Source organism: Rhinichthys klamathensis, unplaced genomic scaffold (genome assembly GCF_029890125.1).
Source record: "Rhinichthys klamathensis goyatoka isolate OS25496 unplaced genomic scaffold, OSU_Roscu_1.1 h1tg000060l_1, whole genome shotgun sequence".
In the NCBI taxonomy this organism is placed as follows: domain Eukaryota; kingdom Metazoa; phylum Chordata; class Actinopteri; order Cypriniformes; family Leuciscidae; genus Rhinichthys; species Rhinichthys klamathensis.
This window is the reverse complement of record NW_026606605.1, coordinates 4,190,001-4,205,000: the sequence shown is the minus strand read 5'-3', so window position 1 is coordinate 4,205,000 and position 15,000 is coordinate 4,190,001. Positions and strand designations below refer to the sequence as shown.

At 37.4% G+C, this 15,000-nt stretch overlaps 1 protein-coding gene across 20 annotated transcripts in view; it reads right to left on the bottom strand.

Annotated features, from left to right (window-relative positions):
* The window catches only part of adgrb2 (adhesion G protein-coupled receptor B2), a 346,370-nt gene that overhangs the window by 107,314 nt on the left and 224,056 nt on the right, over nucleotides 1-15,000 (bottom strand). For all 20 annotated transcript variants that reach the window (XM_056249712.1, XM_056249721.1, XM_056249717.1 and 17 more), the window contains 5 exons: nucleotides 14,572-14,680; nucleotides 14,281-14,427; nucleotides 7,169-7,244; nucleotides 3,801-3,903; nucleotides 923-966 (listed from right to left, as the gene is read on the bottom strand). In XM_056249712.1, coding sequence (XP_056105687.1) covers nucleotides 923-966; nucleotides 3,801-3,903; nucleotides 7,169-7,244; nucleotides 14,281-14,427; nucleotides 14,572-14,680 — 479 coding nt within the window. The remainder of the gene's footprint in view (nucleotides 1-922; nucleotides 967-3,800; nucleotides 3,904-7,168; nucleotides 7,245-14,280; nucleotides 14,428-14,571; nucleotides 14,681-15,000) is intronic.

Sequence of the window (15,000 nt, the reverse complement as noted above, 5' to 3'; positions counted from 1 at the left end):
CGAAGGTCAAGCTGTGGCAACAGTCTCTTTTGCTCACTGTCAAAGAACGACAGTAACTCGCTGTCAGTGTGAATGTATCCCGCGTCTCTCTGCCTCGCGTCTCTCTTTGTCCTCTTCTCTCTCACCTTATTTGTGATGCTTCAAAAAGTCTTTTGTATCGCTCCTCCCCGATATAAACAGACTCCGAGCGCAGATGTTTTCCGACACAAATACAAACAGAGCGTGAACTAGAATACATGCGCGACTCTCAAAGCTTCTAAATAAACAGGCACAAAGACGCAACCAAAGCATATCAACAGACAGAATTACATCATCAAGAGCTCACGATGCAGTCAAAACAGGGAAAAAAAACTCTTTTGTTTGACATTTTCTTGTACATATATAGGCTGAGAGAAGCTTAATACTAAGTTCTACCAGTAGGGGGAGCAGTTTTGAAAACCTAGTGCCTGAACTCACTTTATAAGAACCTACTGAGTGAAATAGGACGCAGCGTGTGTGTCAATTCATAGAGATCCCTCAGGAAAAGCAACACTGTTTCATTTTTTGAAGACAATGCGGTAATAAAGCTCCTGTCGTGACGTCTGACAGGTTTTTTGGATGGGAATGGCATCGCAAGACAATCAAATCAAATCATGAGATTGAAGGCATTGTGTTTTGAAAACTGGGAATTGGGTGTCGAATTCTCACTTTGACGCTTGAGGTGAGAAGAATGACACGCTTATTTCATCTCGCTAATTCAATTAACGTGGTGTCAAAGACTTCATCATGGGGACTCATTATGGTTGCAAATACAAACACTGATGTCAATATGCTCTCAACTGGGTTGAATAAATAATCAGAGATCTAAAATGTATGTCAGTGAGAATCATTTGACAGAGATTGTGTGTGTGTGTGTGGAGGGGGTTGCAGATGCATGACTTACGGGTTTCCGTAGTCCCAGACCACACACTGAGGATCTGTTGTGCCCTTAGAGGAGAAAGAAGACAGAAAGAGTTAAGAATGACTCCAAAACAAGACAATAAGTGTTGCATGGCAGTACAGCAGAGAGGGAAATTTCATAAATAGTGTATGCATTTGTGTGTGTGAAGGGAGGGTGAACATATGTGATTTATATCAACATATCAAACCAGGTGGCATCCGTAAACAAACAATGATTGGCGTTAATTTGAAACGTGTTGTTATAGCCTGAAACCTAACGAACAATGTGTTTGTATCATGTTTCTGACTCAATGATTTGCTATATAACACAAATATATTCACATATGAATATATGTTATCATGTGTGATTAAATTGTCCAAATTTTAGAGGGGTGGGATTTTATGTAAGTGCTGAATGATAGGGAACCTTCATCCACATACAGACCCAGTTCCAGTGTGCGGACAATTTTTTCTTTTTTTTTTTCAAAAACAAAATGAATGAATGAATGAATGAATGAATGAATGAATGAAGTATTATCAAATATTAAAAGAAAACAATTTTATAATTTGATTTTATAATGTTTTACATTTTTTATATACTTCAATAGCATTTAAAGAGAATGACTTACAGTCATAAAACTAACTGTAAAGTGTTCATCTAGGTGCCAGGTATGATTGCACACCTTTTATATGTTTCATTTTCCTTAAAATAAACTGTCAAATCATATGTAGAAATTGCTGTATTTCACTATAGTAGGGGATCACACACAGAATATGCCATAATTTAAAGCTCAAGAGAATGACTTAATAAACTAGAAGACCAAAGAAATCGAGTTTGAAAGGTGACACCCACTATTGTTAAGTGACGTGCCGACAACCGTAACCCTGAAAATGAAATGTGGAAAAATGAAAGTATATATATAAATATATATATATATATATATATATATATATATATATATATATATATATATATATATATATATATATATATATATATAACACTGTCAGACAAAAATAGTAATAATAATAATGATAATTTCTCTTGAGGCCTGAGTGCAAACTCCAGATGAATAATTTAAAAAAGAAGAAAAAAAATCTTAATCTTAATTCATTGCTTCGGTAGAGTCTGGGCTGATGCTCAGTGTGAGGCTCTAATCAGTGTTCAGTGATGCATATCTGGATGAACAACTCATTATCGATTCTTCAGCGAATCAACCGGTATAATTGACTAATCCGTCTCTGCTCAAGTTATGCCTACTATGTATTTTTAGAAGGAGGAATCCCATGTGGGATCTTGTGACCTGAACAATGATCACCTCTGACCTTCAGGGGTATAACAGACAACCATTGCGGCTGCCAGAATCAGAGGGCAATTATGTCTTGTTCTGTGGTCTCAGAGAGGTTGTGTACTTCAAATGAGGGCAGGCTCAGCGAGATACAGACACTCGCTCTGTTTTAAACATTTCATTGCCCCCAAGTGGTTAAGCAACGCCACACACTGGATTGGATCAAATGATTGAGTCACATGTTGACAGCTGACACAGAGTTATACTTGTTTGAATGACAGATGCTTGACACGGTCACAGTCCCCTCCACAGAGTCCAGAAACATTCGCAAAGCTGTTCGACCATTATAATAATGTCTAGTAAGGCAAGTTTTAAGTGTCCAGTATGGACTCGGCCATTCCACTGGCTCGAATGAACTTATCAGAGACACTAACAGATGGCTTTCCTACTCCCATTCATAATGAGAACAAATGAACAGAGCATTTTTGTCATCGCAGGTGGTAAACAAAACATGCAACCGAATACATCATTTCATTTTGACTCTCAAATGACTGACAGTCGGATGACATGGGCGATCAATAACTGGCACAGACGTCCGTACACACGTGTTACGACTGATGAATGGGGAAGAGCGCCAGCCAATGACACATCTGGAGTGCACCGCCTCCATTTCCCAGCATCCCCTGGGGGTCAGGATGGCTCAGGCAGGCTGTCTCAGAGCAGCTGTCCACATAGAGAGGACAAGTCCCAACACACAGGCGCAGACCCAACCCCTCATGTTCCAAACATCTGTGGCCAGGGCACCGCTGCACAATCTGGACACCGACCCCCGCCAAGGTCTTTCGTTCACAGATGGGGCTCACCCAGGACCACGGCTGAGCGGGGCACGACCTCAGTGTGACGAGGGACGTGTGCATAGAAAACATTCATGGATCACGTCCACTCCCGCATTCCCAAAACTCACGCTTCCATGGAGGAGATAGCAGGTAAAGGTTGCCATGGCGACTCGGGGAACATCACAATGGCAGTGTTCTCTGCACAGCTGATATCTGCACTGATGCACAATCCAATCTGCAGGTTTCGCGTTTTGCATAAATCCTTGCGGGTGTATTTTTATTACATTTTTTTTCTCCCCGTATAAAATATTGAGAGCCTTTATGCGTAGTACTTTATGTCCTGTGTTTTTAGGGGTTGTTAAAGATGTACTATTCATAACAGAGGATTATTAATAGAGGGTCATCGTAACAGAACTGTATTTCGTGCCTGATTAAGGTGTTCAAATAGACTCACTGTGCTAGAAGTTTGTGCACACACCATTGCAGAGGCAATTTGTCAGCATGAGTGAACGTGCATTGGTTATGGGTCATAAGAACTGGTACAGTTAGACCAAAAAGGGGAAATATGAAAACATAAAAAGACAGAAGTTATCTGTATGTGTTTATCAACCCCAAACTTAAGAACGGCAGTGATACAGTATGGTTAACACAAGGTACATCAAAAAAATATTATGATGCAATATGTAATGGTTTGTAGAAGTGGGGCATTTAATATTAATGCCTATTAAAATATGAATAAAAAGCATAAGGTACTTACATTGAGCAAAGGTGCAAGTTCCACTGATACCAAGGGCTCGGTTGGTTTCGGTAAGGGACGCACCGTCACTGTCAGAATCTTTGAGCTGATCACGAATGGATCTCTAGAAGGAAGGAACATAGAGCGAGTTAGATCCAAAATCGACTTCACACTCCATTTCACATCTATCGATAGGTATCAGGGTTGAGCAACATTCAGATTTTAAGAACGGTCTCCCTTCAAGACTGAAACGGCCACAAACCACAGGATGCTCAATTGGAATTTGAAATTAAATGACAGAATAGTGAAATTTGAAACTGAAATTCAAACAAATCCAACAGTCACTCAACAGAGGATGTTTATAAGTTACAAATTGTGTGTCAAAACATAATTACATCATACATTTTGACTAATTCTGCATATTTATTCCCAACTATTTAGACACTTATTATTTTCTTCAATATTTCTCTAAACTATTTTTTTTTTATATATTTGTTTTAATTAATTTTGTTAGAGTAATATAGAGAGTAAATTTAACCCTTGTATGTTTAAATTCTGAGTACGATTTATATGTTTCAGGTTAAATTGACCCTAATTGGATTCAATACAATTCATGAAAAATCACACCATGGGGAGAAAACAAAAAAAAGTAAACCTTTAGCACATTACAACAAAAATAAACATGAGAACACATTCTTTTTTAAACTGTATTTGACAACTATTTGGATAAAAGTGTCTGCCAAAGGCCTAAATGTAAATTACCTAAATGAGAAATTGACACAAAATGAAAAAAAAAAAAAAGATAAAAAAAAAAAAAGATGTATAGGTCACCCAGTATTTTTGATAACTCAATTTTATGTTGCGGGTCAATTCTGCATGCTGTATGCCACCTCAATTCAATTTGATTCAACTGAATTGTGAATTGTGCAGAACCCAGGATGGTATTCAATGACAGAGCATGAAACAATGGCTGAGTGCCGCTGCGCACGAGTCTGTGTGTTTGTGTCTTTTAAATCCATGGCAGAGCTATTTTGGACCATCCTACGCTAAACAAATCCATCCAGGTTTGGTGTGTGTGTGTGTATGTATGTGTATGTGTATGTGTATGTGTAAGTAATTGTAAGTGTATGTGTATGTGTATGTGTGTGTGTGTTATGGAGAGACATAAAACTTGTGAATCCGTGCGTGGGAGTTGGGTCACATGGAGTTACATTCTGTCACAAACAAATCGGGCAGGTTAGTTCCCTCTGGGCCAGTGGGAGCAAGGATGTGTCTTCTGAGCAGAAAATTAATGAGACAAAAACCAAAAGCAGACTAAAAACAAACAAATAGCCCTGATCCCATACATATTCAACAAGCCCCGTCACAATCAACCACAGTGAGGAGCAATGACCTGGATAGGAGGACCTCTAACATGGCTCACAATAGAGACAGAAGCAAACACAAGCAGCGGTTGTCGCCACACTCTTGTGTTCCTCGTCAGGGTTGAGAGCGCTGACATGCTCAGTGAGCAGGACACAAGACATGCCCCCCCGGTTTCAGCTGCACGAATCTGCCTAATTACACTCAATACAGAGAGGCTCTCAGAAGTGGCTGGACTGAGGGCAAAGGCAACACAGTTGCACTGGAATATCTAAAAAAGAAGTCTTACACTTGCCCTAACCATGCGTGGCATGATTATTTTCCATAAGTACCCTTTATGTCCACACTCAAAGTGCAAATGATGCATGACTGTAAGAATATGAACAAAATACATGTGAAAACAGTCCTTGTTAATTCTGAGCTCCTAAAAAAACACCATATGAGATTTTGTCATATTTTCCTCAATTGCATTTGTGTTTTAGTCAAATAGTTGAATTATAGACCAATTTTCAGTTGGTAAACATGGTGACGTTTTTATGTGGGCGGAGCTTAAGTGGTGGCAGAACGATCCCTCTGGCCGCTTCACTAACGTAAAGTCTGCAAGTTTTGTTAGCTTGTTTTTAACAATGACTGGAGAAAATCCGATTTTATCTTAATGTGCAAGGTCACTCACTGTCCAGGACCAGGATTGTTATTTGCAAAAGTTAATTTTAATCGGACGGAACCAGATTGGCCGACCCGTACACTCATTGAGGATCTGACAGGATTAACGTTAACGTTACCTCCGGTTGAGTGGCCTGACTTCTACACCTACCTGATAGAGAAACGGAGGGCATGTAAATCTTTAGATGCCTATAACTATGTGCTGAATGGTCATGTACAAGACTTGTGTGGTACGATCTGCAGTTCTGCCTAGCCAGCGCCGAGAAGACGACAATGTAAAGAGGGACATTACGGTGCAATTTTAATGAGGCGAATATTTCTAGAAAAAAAAAATTGCAGATAAAGCATATTAATTTTTCATTGATTCTTGCACCCAACAACACAACAAGATGACATTTAATAATAAGAAGAATAATTTAAGATCCTTATTTTGTAGCCGAATCTGTGCTGGTTTGTATTTGCCGCCTCCAGTTTTCCCTTTGTTCTGCCACCAGCTAGCGCCGTGACGTAACTGTGACGTCGGCTGAAAATTGGTCTATTGTCACAATGCATCTTTTTTATTTCAATGAATCAAAAAAAAAAAAAGTAGTTATGTTGACAAGATAAAAACTTGTCAGGACCAAAATAAAACTAATATAACTGGAAAAACCCAATTTAAATTTTATTACCTGCCCTATTGCAAATTAAATTGTCACTAGAAAACAATAATGATAACAATAGCGAAATTTGATACATTTAATTGCATAATTTAATTGATATTATAAATCAACTGAACACAGAAAAATAGATCAAATATTGAAAACTACTTTTCAAAATTCATTTTTAATCACATGTGGTCAATCTCTGTGAGAACAGCTGAGTCAGTTTGATAAGGCAGGCCAGCTATAGTGTTTAAGCCGTGTGACGTGGATCATTTGAGGTTTTAAGAGCCACATCCCTGGGCACAACATTAGGATATCCATGGCATGGATCATGGGATTAACAGGTAGTACAGGAATAGGAGGTATTCTAGGAACAGAAAGCACTGTATGCCCATTTTAGTCTGCCTGTCTAAAACTAGTACAGAGCACAGTATGGCATTGAGATGACTGGGTAAATGGGTCAACCTGAATTCACCATATGAACTGTCGACCTCCCATCATAATATAAAGGGTAATAAGGATTAGTCTTAGTCATATAAATTCATTTCTTGACAGATTAAAACAGGCTTAATGATTGTTCCACTCAAACCCTGAAGGTTCACATTTTGATAATTGTCCATGGTCTCAAGTATGCTGAGTAACAGAATGAGTGTCCTTGACATAGCTTTCGAAAATATATAAAAACACGCAAACGCACGCATTCACACACATTGAAGGACTTACTTTGGTGGGGGCATGATGAAGCCGAGGGTGCGGTACAGGATTGCTCCGATCACAAAATACGCCGTGTCGTCTGATTCTACAGGACAAAAAGGGTCAAAGTATCAAAATATATTACTTGAAATGTCGAATGTCCCAGATGAAAACTCGACCAAATGTGACCCTGGACCACAAAAGCAGTCTTATGTGTCCATTTTTTTAAATTGAGATTTATACATCACCTGAAAGCTGAATGAATAAGCTTTCCATTGATGTATGGCTTGTTAGGATAGGACAATATTTGGCCGAGATACAACTATTGTGAATCTGAGGGTGCAAAAAAATCGAAATATTGAGAAAATCGCCTTTAAAGGTTTCCATTTCTGTTGGCGATTGTGCTGCATCCACTTATAAAAATAAAATTTTGATATATTTAAGGTAGGAAATTTACTAAATATCTTCATGGATCATGATCTTTACTTAATATCCTAATAATTTTTGGCATAAAAGAAAAATCGATAATTTTGACCCATACAGTGTTTTGTTGGCTATTGCCTCAAATATACCCGTGCAACTTAAGACTGGTTTTGTGCTCCAGGGTCGCAAATATGTCAAACTATAAAGAGCAGGAAACATATTTTAAAATGATGGAAAAAATCTTAAAATGTGTGTTCTTAAAAAAAAAGATTTGATTGATTTATAAAAGTTTCAATTGAATGAATCAGAATAAATCTTTTGTTGCAACAATCTAGTACAATGTAATCATATTCTTTCCGTGTGTGTGTGTGTGTGTGTGCGTGCGTGCGTGTGTGTGTGTGTGAGTGTGTGTGCGTGTGTGTGCATCTAAATCATTTTAATTCAATTTTTTTTTATAAAATGTGAATACATAAGAGCATCATTCCTTTTATCCACATACTCGTATTCAAATATGAAGGGAGAAGGATCACATCAGAACAAACATATGACCATGATAAGCAGCTCCAGCTGAGTGAACCACAAATACAAAGCAGAATATAAAAGAACGGCATTTAAGAAAACTCTTAGAGAGAGTCAGTGCATAGCTTGACATTTAAAAGACAAAGAAAAGAGGACTTTCGTAGAGATATGACAACCGATTCTGTTCCCAGGCCATCTGTCCACTCCTCCCCACTGGCTCCGTACCCTTGTTTCATCTCTCTGCTTTTCATATCATTTGTTTTGTTCTCTCCTCTGCACGAGTTGCCTCCACACGCACCTCATCATCTGTTCTTTTCTCAGACACTATTTATCATGGACCTCTTTCTTCTACATCCTTCCTCACTCCCATCCAATTCTTCTTCTCCTCGGAATGTTTTTCCCTCGTACCTAAGTAAATGCCATCATATTTCACTTGTGGAGGACATACTTTGGACAGGAAGTGAAAGCGATACAGTAATAGGTGATGTAACGAGCCTAAAGTCCATATTTCATTGCTCTATTGTCTTCAGGTGGCAATGGAGGTCCTCACAGCTATTCAAAGTTCAGTCGGAGATGGGAAACGAACATTTAGACCTGTTCTGAGGCACTTCGGAGGATTTTACAGCAAATTTTATGAAGAGAAACTCAGGCAAGCATGGCTGAATCACTGTTGCAATGTCCACTGACATTATGCAATTTAAGGTTTAATAATTGAGCTTGAATAGAGCTGGTTAAAATCACTGAACACAATATGCATACTCTCTGATGCAAAAGAATATGCCTGTAACGGAGTATCATAACGTGATAACGTGATCTCATTAGCATGTATAATTTGTACATTTGTACCTCTCTAATGTAATTTATGGTTTAGAACTGTGGACTATTTATTATATATGTTTAAGATCATTTTTTAAAATACATGTTTAACACAATAATAATTTTTATTGTGAAATGCACTTTATAAATTAATCTGAAAATGTTTCTCTTCATGTATGTTCCAGTGTTGTTTTAGTATTACTTATATGCTATTCTGTATTATTTTTATCATTTGAATTTAGCTTTTATTTGTGTGTTTTAGTAATTTAGTTATCTGCTTGTATGATTTTTATTATCATTTTAAATTGATTTTATTTCAATTTTAGTTTTAGTAATTTTAGCACTTCAACTTCAGTTTCAACTTATTTCAATTATTTGTAACATTTAAAAAAGGCTAAATACAATATATATATATATATATATATATATATATATAGTACCAAAAATTATTCAGACACCATATATAGATTTTTTATAGTGGGTGCAGGACACTATAGTTCATTTATGTAAGTTAGGATAGCAAGGTGTCTGAATACATTTAGGTTTGACTATATATATATATATATATATATATATATATATATATATATAACTAAAACTGAAATAACAATCTTCAGTCATAAGTCACAATCATAAAAGCAGATAATAAAATGACTAAAACTTAAACTAAAATGAAAATAAAAATATACAATTAAAAGATAATTCATATATATTTATACTGTATATATGTATAATCTTACCTAATAATATAATTTAGAAAATTATTCTGTCAATAAATTGAATGGAAGTGCTATTTTGGAACATCATGCGCTAAAAATAAATCCTTAAAAAATTTGCATCAGCCATTTACACAGATAATTCAATGTCTAGAACCTCAAAACACCAACAAAAGGGACTCGTTTAGCTCAGCTTGCTGTTAAAGAATGAATAAAGGGAGGCGTGTATCACCCCTTCACTGAGAACGGGGACGTCAAAAGAGAGATGACGTAACACATTCAGCGATACTGCAGTTCTCATCAGCATCGGCAAATCAAACGCCAATCAGCTCCACAGCGGTTCTGACTGCATGTTAAACTATGACAATCACACAACAAGCCCTGATGGTCTGGTCTGAATGGAGCCTGACTTCTATTTTCCCTCTATTCACTGAGCTATCACTTTAACAAAGCTATTTTGAGAAAGGACCATGATGAACCTTTCCTCCTTTCTATAGAGAAGCGTTCCGGACAAAGCTCTGCCCAGGGAGCCATCTTATCTCCGATGGCAGTGGGCAGAAAGGGGAGTGTGTCGGGACAGGAAGTTTTTGTTATTTCCTGCTGGGCGGTCATCCACGGGTAGACAGGTCCGTAATGGTTTAGCCTGGAGTTGTTGAGACACTTGACGAGACACTAGCATTTATGGTCATTTCTTTGATGTCCTTTTGATTCTTTTCCATTTCATTCAGCACTCTCTTCAAACTTCAAACCAGCTCTTCTCCACCCACATCCCGTGTTTTTCTTCTCTCCGGCAGAATATCTCTCGTTTTTTGGGGGTTTTTCTCTCCCTATCTTAGAAGTCTGAGAAGTGAATGCCTGTCATGCTGGCAGATCACTATGATTTTCATTGGCCCATTTATTCAATTCTCTCAACCGTGTTATCTGTCTCTTCCCAAACCGCTGACTAATTCCATTCAGTTCTGTAAGGCCACACGCTAAACGCAACTTTACACACTTTTCTGTACTGTACACACAGATTTGGTTATTTATTGGTGTACAGGAGTTCAACTGCGCAGTAAATACTTGAATGGGGAAAGATGTTTGAATGGCAAATGTCAAATTAACAATAGATAACATAAAATAATTTTACAGGTTGATTTTACTAATACCTAAAGAGTCATTAAGGGGACATGGATATGTTTGGAAGTTTGTTTCCGCCACAGAATAAAACATTTTTATTGCATCTTTTGTAGCATTACAAAAGGTAATTGCAACTTTTTATCTCATAATTGTTAGTTTACATCTCGCAATTCTGAGAAATAAAGTCACAATTGCGAGATATAACGTCAGAATTGCATGATATTTAAAGTCGCAACTGCGCGAGGAATAAACTCGAAATTCAGACTTTTTTCTAAAGTTATAAAGTCCAATTCTAAGAAAAAAAAAGATCTCTCACAATTCTGACTTTGTAACAGGGCCGTGCACAGGGGGGTGGCCCGGTGGCTAGAGCCACTGCCCTTCTGCCCTCATCAGCTGAGGTGCCCCTCTAACCTCCCTAACCCTCCAGAGGATTTCCATAAAAACGTTATGTTATCGCTCCAGAATTTTCGCACTTTAAAAAATAAATACGACCTCACGTTATGTCAATCACACTTGCACACTGCCTCCGAAACTTTCGTCCGTCATAAAAAAAATCTAATCGGGTAAAAATCTAATCGAACCGTAGCCAGCCGTTTGAATGGAGTTTGAATGGTGTTTTGACAATTCAGAGCCGACGAAAAAACGCAGTGTGCAATGGCCCTTATTCTGTATTTTTTTCTGTGCGTGCACACACACACACACACACACACACACACACACACACACACACACACACACAACCCGACGCGTGCAGCCCTGCACATAGACAGAGCAGCGCGCAAGGACTGAACTGAGCTCTCTTTCGCGTCTGAATGGACAAATACACACATCATTATGTCTAAATGTCCGTTTTGGAGATTATTCACTTCAACGCAGTCAGTTATGTCTTTACAGAACGTACAGTTGTGAGAACATCGGATGTGCATCAGTGCAATTGGATCTGCACACTCGGTCTTAAAGTGACAGTGCGTAATAAACCTAATGCCGTCTGTGCACTTAATATTAATCAAACAACAAAATAAAAAGAGAAAAGCATTCACTGCTCTTTAATAGCTTTAATAAGGATTAATTAGATTTAATTCAGACAAATAAATATGTCTGCTTGAAAGAATAAAGAATGATGTATGTAAGACTTTAAGATATTATTTTATGTCACAGTGCTAAATATGTGTCTGTATTGCATGTTCAAACTTTAAAAATTATTAATATTATCAGGTTAATAGATGTTTTCTACGGGAATATATAATGGGTTTGGACATTTTAGAGAAATTCTAAATTAATGCATTACAATTTAACACTGAACCCATTAAATTTTAGTCGACTAAATCTACTGTAGATTTAGTCGACTAAAACCTTATTGTATTTCGTTGACTAAAACTAAAACAATTCAGATGACTAAAATATGACTAAAACTAAATGGCATTTTAGTCAAAAGACTAAGACTAAATCAAAATTTGCTGTCAAAATTAACACTGATCTAAATGAATAGTACCTTAGTATATTAGCTAGGTTACAATGGGGCTAAAGGAACACCCTAACATTTGCTTTTCACATATGATTGCAGAAAAATATATGTTTGAAAATTGATGGAGCAACAGATTTTGTGTGAAAATAAATCATAAAGGTGGTTCGTTAGTTTAAAAATCGTATTAATGTATGAGGTGGCAAGGAGGTAGCCTACACACGGGGTAAAACCAGCACAAAAGACACATAGTATTGATACAAATACTTTAGCTAAATTAATATACTTTTAATAATCCCTAAGTTGATAGTTTATAGGTCAAACTCAAATTGGGGGAGGGGAGGGGGGTTGGGTCACCATCTTGTATGTTGTCAGTCAAACTCCTTATAGTGCCCCCTTTTTTGGTTTAAGCCACTGCCCTTCAAAATGTCTGTGCACGGCCCTGCTTTGTAACATGTAATTGCGACTTTATAACTCACAATTGTGACTTTATATCACGTTTATTTTTACACTTCATATTAGATCTGAGATGTAAACTCGCAATTGTGAGAAAAAAAAAGTCAGAATTGTGAGATAAAATGTCGCAATTACCTTTTTTATTTTTTATTCTGTGGCAGAAACAAGATTCTATAGAAATGGCAAAATATGAGGTAGGCGGAAACATTTTATTTAAAAAAAATACTTTTACATTTACTTGCAAAATGTTGCATTCTCTCACAAAGGTTTTGTAAAACTAACTCGCAAAACTTTTGAGAGTGAAAGCAAAAACTGTATTTCAGTGCTTTCGCAAAATTTCTCGGGGAAATGCAATAACTTACCAGAGAACACAAAAGTGTTGCGAGCAAATGTAAAGTTTCTTGAGGGAATGCAAAGTTTAGAGAGTGAATGCATAAGTAAAAAATATAATTTTTTCTCCTATCATTTCCAGCACCATGTCCCCTTATGGGCTCTGTAAATATGCAAATTTGTTCTGTCGTGAATTATTTTACCTAAAAGGCGATACTTTCAGTCCTATGGTTAAGATCTGTCCCGTTCATTAACTCCAACTTTCTGTATAATTTACGTGGCAGCCACTAACAATATAAACATGCATATTCAGGATAATACACTAAATGTAACAACTAATCAAGGCGAGAGGTGAAAACACTTCCCATATTTATCAATTTCAAACAATTTTGGAACTGTATTTTGTCGCTGCTAGATGCCCTTATTTAGGTGACTCATTCCCACATTTAAATATGGTTGCAACACCCAAAACTTTGCAGTGTGTAAAAGATTCAAGAGAAAGATGTTAAAGAATGTCAAATGGGACAGGGAAGAGAGTCATATAACATACTAGGACACCAGAACAGTTCACATTAAGCAGCTGAACCCTGCCGGGATAGTCAGAGAGCCACTGCTGACACCAGGATCTCATCAATAACAATGATGGAGCTGCATGTAGAGATGCAGTGGAACTCACATACTGTACGAGGACTGTTACATGACGATCGAAAAACACAGACTTTGTGAGGGCAAACCTACTATGATGAAAAAATGAACTACCAGTTCCATTTTTACTTTAAATTGATTCCATGATACACCAAACCAAAAGCGTGTATGTACACGTCACATTTAAATATGACTTATTATGATATTATTTTTTTTATTTTTTTACATTTTTAAATTTCTTTAGAGTGTAATGTTGCGGTTTGAGCATGAAAAAGATCTGCAAAGTAACAAAGCACAAATTCTCTATGTCAGTATAAGCACTTTCTGAACTCCCTGAAATGCCTTGATTGTAGTCTTCCGGGAACATATGCATCACAATATTCCTCATTTAAATAATTCCTGCCCAAGGCATATACAAAAAAAAAAAAAGGGAAAAAAAAGATAAGAAAAGAAAAAAAGGGCAAGGCCTGGTTGAGTTGCATTAGTAGTGTGTTGAAACTGACTGTTATGGAAAGGGGCGTGACATTTCCAAAATGCGCTCGAAGCGGTTGACCAATCACAAGCGAGCCGGAATTAAACTTGTATTACCCACAAGAGCACAATTGCTCAACATGTCAGAGTTCATGCACTGACACACCATATCTTGCATCACTCACCATCGGAGGACAAGGTAAAGACTTCTTTGGGGATGAAGAGTTTGTCGTCTGAAGAGCGTGCCCAGTCTTTCATCCCTCTCCTCCCCTTCATGGGGAAGTTGATGTCACTGGAAACAGCCGAAACGGGCTCTCGCTGGATGGTGATAACTGACAGGACCAGAGAAAGACAGATTAACAGTCTGGAAAGTTCAAATATTAAACGCTTCACAGAAGCACTTTTAAAAGATGTTCACTGCAGGACAACATGACCTTTATTTGTGGCACTACTGGGTAGATGCCATGGGAACTCACTGAGGTTGTTGGTGACAACCAGAAAGCTCTGGAACGGCTTCTGAGCCTCTCCAATTAGATGAATGAAGTCTTCCACAACTCGCATCAGAAACACAGAACCCGGAGAGACCTGGAAGGAAGTCGCATAATCACAAAAATACACATACAAACAAGATATGAGGCTTAGTCAAGCCCAGTTTTTGGGTATGATCTCTGAAACATACCACTACCGTTCAAAAGTTTGGAGTGAGTAAGACTTTTTATAAATTATTTCTTTAGCCCCCGGTTTCACAGACAAGGTTTAAACCTAGTCCCAAACTAAATTGCATGTTTGAGCTGTCTGAACTGAAAGCAACTTGCACTGTTATAATCTTAAAGTATGTCAGTGCCATTGTTTTGTCTAAAGATGCACACCAGTAATGTTTTTTTTTTTTTTTTCATGGCATATTT